This window comes from Metopolophium dirhodum, chromosome 6, assembly GCF_019925205.1.
Source record: "Metopolophium dirhodum isolate CAU chromosome 6, ASM1992520v1, whole genome shotgun sequence".
Lineage (NCBI taxonomy): Eukaryota > Metazoa > Arthropoda > Insecta > Hemiptera > Aphididae > Metopolophium > Metopolophium dirhodum.
The window spans coordinates 35,023,901-35,031,494 of NC_083565.1; the positions used below are offsets into that span (position 1 = coordinate 35,023,901).

At 29.5% G+C, this 7,594-nt stretch overlaps 1 protein-coding gene across 1 annotated transcript; it reads right to left on the bottom strand.

The window, feature by feature from the left end:
• Nucleotides 1-751: 751 nt before the first annotated feature.
• Nucleotides 752-1,685, bottom strand: LOC132947921 (uncharacterized). The gene has a single exon (XM_061018180.1). It carries the CDS (start codon nucleotides 1,484-1,486, stop codon nucleotides 770-772), a length of 717 nt encoding a protein of 238 aa, XP_060874163.1. The 5' UTR covers nucleotides 1,487-1,685; the 3' UTR covers nucleotides 752-769.
• Between the last annotated feature and the right edge of the window lie 5,909 nt (nucleotides 1,686-7,594).

The window sequence follows — 7,594 nt, forward strand, 5'->3', positions numbered from 1 at the left end:
TTAGGAATTTCTAACTCAAAATTATTGACTGTGGATTTTTAATATTTTTCATCTGTCTTTTAAACAATATATTAGGAGCCTAACCTTAGACACAAACAAAAACGTAAAATCGTAAAATCAATACATTCATCACTCCGCTCAGAATCTAAAAATAGTCACATAAAGTATGAGACATTATTTTGTTATTCGAAAATCGCAAAAAATGTTGTACCTACTAGAAATGTATTATAATAATATCGTCATTACTAAACTATTCTGTATGATGTGAAATTGGCTGAAATGTATTCACTTGTACTGAATTCAACAACTGATGTGTCAAAGCTCAATCGATTTTCTTTTATGTATAAGCGTTAACCGTTAAGTGTATTGTACCTACAAATGGTGTGCTCATAAAAGAGTGATTAATTTGTGTTGATGAAACTGTAATTTCAACTGGAAATGAGATGTAGTAATAACTTATTTTGTATAGTAGGTAACAAATATAACTTAAACTATATAGCTGTCCCGACACGGCGTTGCCCGCGTATTAGTTGGTTTTTTGGCATTTTCGTAGGCCATGTATTAGTGTTATTATGTATGAGAGAATTTAAAAGTAATAGGTAAAGTATCTAAATGTTGAAATTAAGCACAAACCAACATATATATTTTCTGAATTTACATTTTATTCATCTTATATTAAATTATTGTTTATAATCAGTGACCTACTTACAAAATATACTATATACATTAAAAACATACAAAAATAAATTAAAATTATTAAAACTAAAAATTATCTAAGTACTACTTTGTGTACAACATTCCTGGTTAACCTGTCTTTCGCAAACACGAAGAGATTTGATGGTTTTCCTACACGTGAGCAGGCAACATATAGCTGTCCATGTGAGAAACACGTGTTTTCCAAATCACAAAGGACGCACAAAGTTGGCACAAAGGACGTCATTTGGAAGCAAGAATTGAATTTGCGTATCTTACGCAAAAATAATTTCGAATCGTCTGATTCGCCAGCAAAAAATGATTTTAAAGGTTCCGGTGGAATAGGAAGAGGTGCCAGTACAACTTTTCCAGATGCACAACACATACCAATCGTTTCATTGCGGAATTTTAACGCTTGACAATATTGGCATATTTTATCCATTGCACCAATTATAATTTTAGTATGTGTTGAGTAATTGATGTCCGGTGCATATACGAACGCAAGGCGAACGAATGATGCACGTGTTAATGCACGGTTGGTTTGTTGTCGCTCTCTTTCAAGTTCTCTAAATGTGGCTATGTGCCGTTCTCGCGTCGATCTTGTTCTCAATATATTTTGTAGTAGACGTTCATCACGCTGTTCTCGAGACTCTTGTCTGCGAATTTCTGCTGTTCTGATTTGTTGAGCTGCGTTTCTTGCTGCAATTTGTTCTTCCGATTCATGAGCTCTATTAGCACGCATACGTCGTGCATTTTTACTACACTGATTGTTAAGGTTAGATTTCCGCGGCATTATACTAAATTCAAAAAAAATTGTAGAATATTCAATACTGAACACTGCACAATAATAACACAATACAAAGTATTTATGGTCAGTGTGTAGGTAAAGTAAAATACGAAAACACTAAACCAATACAAATTAAACTGTATAAATAAAATTAAACGAAACTCGAGACGGCGCGATTAACTCGATAATGACTGACTCGGTCAGATTGTGGCGCTTTATATTAACTGATGAATACGTCGTACCGAACTTCGCATTTTATACCTTTGAACATTTCTCAAAAATTCTATAACTTTCTTTATTACAATAATTGCAATGCAAAAAATAATATTGAGATAAAAACTATCCTATATATTTATTACAATAATTGCGATGCAAAAAATAATATTGAGATAAAAACTGTCCTATGTATTACCAGTAGTTTCGGAGATTATCGCGAACATACATCGTGACACGAAATTTTTATATATACAGATGGAGGCAAAATTCGCTAAGCTATTATGATGGTGTATTTAATATGCAATATGATTTGTAAAAGGATTACGCTCATCCATACAAAATGAGTAAAAAATGCAATACAATATGTATCATATAATGTAGCGCAAAATATTTGAATTTAACAGTAGTTGTTGATTGCTGTGCACTGTGAAGAAACTGTGTGTGTGCACGTTTTTTTTTTGATACAATTAGAAGCAAGGCTGGGCAAGTTAATGATTTTTTTTAACTCAGTTAAGTTAAGTTAATATGCACCAATAACAAAAAGTTAAAAGTTAAAAGTTAATTTAACTATAGGTTAACTCAGTTAAGTTAAAAGTTAATACACACTTTTTGTTAACTTTTTTTTGAGTTAAAAAAAAGTTAATTTGTTGATACAATGCTAGCATACTTAATTTTTTTCAAACCAAAAACTAAATTATAAACTATAGTGTTTGTACTTTATACAGTATTTCCATACAAGTTAGATTCAAATGATATCACAGTAAATATTTTTTGACATGAAAACGAAATAGACTGAAATATTGAAATATAACATTGATTCGTTAATTTAACGTTAATTAAAAAATAAATTTAGTAAGTTAACAGTTAATTTAATGAAAAGCCAAAAGTAACTAGTTAAGTTAAAAAGTTAAAATAAATTAACTTTTTAACTCGTTAATGCCCAGCCTTGATTAGAAGTAACATTTTTTGGTAAGTTTTTGTACCTAATATAACTTTTTGGTAGGTGGGTGAGTGGTATTAACTATTCTTGAACCACCAACTGAAAAATGTCAAACCGACTCTGCTGTGTACTTTAATTCTATTTACTTAGCATTTTTTCATGATATCACATATTCACATCTTCATAGTGCTTATGATACGGCTTCGTCGTATCATGTTTTAAGGAGTAATATTTAGGCAATTCACATGACATGTACATTTGGGCTATATCTATGTGTAAGTAGTAAATTAACCTATTATAGTGTGCACGCGCACGCACATGTCAAAAAATCGCGAAAAATGAAATATATTCTTGTTTGAATAACTATAAAAACTTCTAAAAGTGGTAGTAAAATAAACATACTTCATGAAGTTTGATCGTAATTTCGAAAAAAAAATTTGAATTTATTAGCCTCTATACTATGCTTTTGAGGAATCACTATTTTGATTTAAAATCAGATGTACCAAAAATAAGTACAAATGTAATGCAATTATTATTTCAATTTTAAGGTCCTTGAAAATTTAAAATCGATTTCCTAAAAAGCCTACATATTTTGTCAAAGATGTATGTTTGTTTGTCATTCATGTATAAACAATTAAAATCGGACATTCCGAAATATCTGTAATTTACCACCGCTTATAATTGGTGTGCTGCGATCCCGATTTTATAAATGACTGATTTTTTTGTCTTACACAGAGTTCGACGAAATGTTTTTGTTGTTATTAAATATTTGCAGATTATAAGTTTGTAAAATCGTTCGAATCAGTGCCGCAACAATTGGGGGTGCTAGGGGTGCAAAGAACCTCCGGGCCCCCGTTAAATCATAACAATGGACCCCAGGGCCAGTGGCCGAACTATTTGGAACTTTTTATTATTTTAATGTGTTTTACAAAGTGGTATCTTACTATCTTATTATTTTATCAAAAAATATAAACTAATGAATTTGGGCCCCCACACGAGTTTTCTCAGTGGGGCCCAGTATTTCATATGTATATGAAAATTAAAAAAAAAAATGAATACATTAGAATCATAATTATTATTATTTAATATTTATTATAATATAAAACAAAGTCCTAACTATAATTATAACAAAATAATAAAAATAATAATTTCGAATGGCCGGGGGCTGAATTATACCTCCAATGTCATATTCTCGAATTTCCTAATTTTTCTATGTTGTGACGGCTGATGATTTATTACATTTAAATTGGGACAAGAAAAAAAATAAATGGTTTTAAGGGCCGCATACTACTTTGCTCCTCAGTCCTCACCTATCTGTGTACAATCAATACAATGTGCAATGTGTTCAATGCTCTTCACCTACCTGTAAGCACTGTATATTATATTAACTACATAATATAACGTATAAATAGCTAAAAACAACAAGCAATATGTATTTAATGACCTATTGGTACATGACCATAGTCGCAACTATTCTTAAAAATTCTGGGGGGCTACAGCACACCTAACAAAACTATTAATTTAAAATAACCTATAAACGCCTTATATCTAAATAAATAAGGAATATTTTTTGGAGGGGTCTGAATCGTAGTTGGGGGGTGGGGGCTATAGCCCCCCTCTCCCCTCCCCTGTAGTTTTGCCTCTATACATGGGCCCTATATATTTGGTCGCACACCCACCAATATGTACCAAGTATTGCGGCACTGGTCCCAATTATTAGAAGCTAATAATATAGGTACTTAATATTTATTGTAATATAATATAATATTAAACTCATTATACTCAGTTATTACGATTAAGTAGAAATAATATTTTTCAAATAATATTACAGTGTCTTTGTCGAACAGTCAGCTGTACGAAGTTTCCGCTGTGCCACAAGGCGGGTCGACGCCGGTCGCTGAACATGGGAAGTCCTCAAGTCCACCCAGCATCGTATTGATGAATCAACCATACATCTTACATCTTACATCTAACATCTTACATCTTACATCGATCATTGCAATCTTATAATTATTCACCTGAATGCATGTAATCCTGAATGTACAGTTAATTTATTACTACCCATCTACAAAGTCAACACTGTATTAATAAAAGTATTTATTGTTAAAATAAAATTGAGTTCTATATTATTTGTAGGTACTTAAAAATTATTTGGGTATAAAGGAAACATATTTTAATCATAGAAAATTAGATAAACTAAAAGACAAAAATAATAAGTAAATACGTCGTGTTAAAAATAGTTTTTAATTAATATAGGTAGGACAGGTACCTATTATGTAGGTAGGTACTTATCCAAAACTCGTTTATCAGGAATTAAATAAAAAGGGAGGTCGATTAAAAAAAGGTGGGTAAGTGGATGTCGCTCTGCTGTACAGTAGGGTCACTGTAATGGATGGTGTTAAATTTGAATTCAATGATATAATATCATTGTATAAGAAAAACGATTCTGAGCGAAAACGGTCAGTCAGCCTATGATTTTACCAAGTATATTTGATGATATTATTGTGAATAAAGTAATTTATCTATAACCTATTTACGTGGAGCCTTGTTTTAAATTTTCAATCCTTAGCCATAAAAGTTAAACATTTTATATATTTTTAACTACAAAATAATTTATAAATTATAAATTTGATAAATGTTGTCAAAATTTGAACTTTAAATGCTTATAAAAAGAAATTGTGCATAATATGTATTTTTAATATTTTTCAACTGCTATTAGAACGATATATCAGGAGCCTTATATTAAATTTTCACGCTTTTTTACCCAACAAATAAAAATTTATTGATATTTATAGAAAAAAAAACTAAAAAAATTGAAAACTGACTATGTCCGTATACAAATCAAAAAGAATCAAATTATTTTCAAAATTTTATCGTGTATAGAAAATGCTAATATAAACATTCAGTGAAATTTTCAAGTATCTACAGTCATACGTTTTTTAATTACAACAAAATAAGAAAATCGTTACATGAGAAATCGAGTGAATATCAAATGTTGTAAAAATATGAATTTCAAACGTTCATAAAAATTTAATTTGACTTTCTTGTAGACATTTTTTTTTTGATATAGGTAGGTAAACTTATGGATAATCTTGTATTACATTTTCGAATCTTAGATTGAAAAAGAAAAATTTTTATGAATTCTCAACTCAAAATAATTTGATAATTTTCGTGATTTTTCCGTATTTTGTCAATATTTGAACTTTAAATGCTTATAAATAAAAACCGTGACTAAGGATTTTTAATTTTTTTCATCTGCCTTTGAAACAATAACCTAAGAACCTTCTATTAAATTTTCAAGCTTTTTTAACCAACAAATGACATTTTATTGATATTTATAGAAAAAAAAACTAAAATAAAATGGAAACTGAAAATGTCCGTAAACAGCTCAAAATAAGTCAAAATATTTGGAAAATGTTATGGTGTATAGAAAATGCTAATATAAGCATTCAGTCAAAATTTAATGTACCTACGGTCATTTGTTTTAGAGTTGCACCAAAAACCAAAATCGATTTTCTCGAAAACGGACTCTGCTGAACAGTAGGTTACAAGTGGGTGACTGTTATGGATAGTGTTAAATTTGAATTCAATGATATAATATCATTGTATACGAAAAACGATTTTAAGTGGAGACGATTGGTCAGCCTAGGATATTGTATACTATATTTATATTGATATTATTAAATATTATTAATACCGTAGCCGGTTAAGTTGAATTATTATTATTTGTTTATTATCGTATTTGTATATGATAAATGATAATATATTTTAGACGTTTCAATTACCCACGAATAATATTTTTAAAATAGTGTAACTTTATATTCGTTTACTTTTGTTGGTAAATAATATATTTTATAATATCTATGGCATAATATATATTATAATATCTATGGCATAATATATTTTATAATATCTATGGCAGTCGTCAATTGTCGAAATTCGTCGGCGACGGTTAACAATTCTAATAGTTTCAGAAATACTATTGTATTATAAATATAATATATTGTATATTTTGATTTCAGTAAACAAAAAAATAATAGGCTACAAATATAAACGGACAGTTCGTTAAACCGGATAAGTTGTAACACAAACTCGCAAATTTCGTTTGATCAGGTTATTTTCATAAAATATTTCGATACTTTCAAGTTTTAGCTCATCGGAGTGAGATGATTAGATGAAGATGGATGAAGATAGCTGTTTCTTCGGCGATGGCGGCACTCTAGCTACGTTTCACCGGAAGAGTAGATGTTTACGAGTAAGTTTGTTTTCATATTATTACCTACTGTTTTACATTTACTTTTTAGACTTAAATTAAATATTCATTGCCACGGACAATCTGTTAACTAGGTGACGTAGAAGCATTTATAAGTTTAATCCCAATAGCGCAATGTATAAAATACGCGAGAGTGTCTTCGTTTCACCACGCCAAGTTTAATACGCACCTTTTTGCATGTTATACTATACACCGGGTATCACCTTAGGTTTGCGCGAAGTATTTAAAACAATATAATGTTATTAATCTTTATATTTTATATTTGTATATACATAAATACATTATACACCTCATATATTTTATTAGCATTCTTACACCTTTTTTAGTGTAGTTTATACCCTAGATGGCTATAGATATAGGTATTAAATGTCTTGCAATTATATATTTTACTATAATTATTAATTTCATTATAATATAATATAACAATACACTCTAAATTAAATTAGTTGTTATCAAGACAGACAGTCTTAAAACAAACTCTTTTCTGGACGTTTTCAAAACGTATTATGCTTAAAAAAAATTGCACAGTTGTCGTAGCAGTCAGTTGCTAGTTCAACCCGTGTGACATCAAATAGGAATTATTCTTGTTTTTTTTAATAGTTTTTTCGAAAAATATATGTAACATGTATAGCTCATACAATTATGAATTTATAGTTAATAGAAATGCGGATGTTTATACTTCATG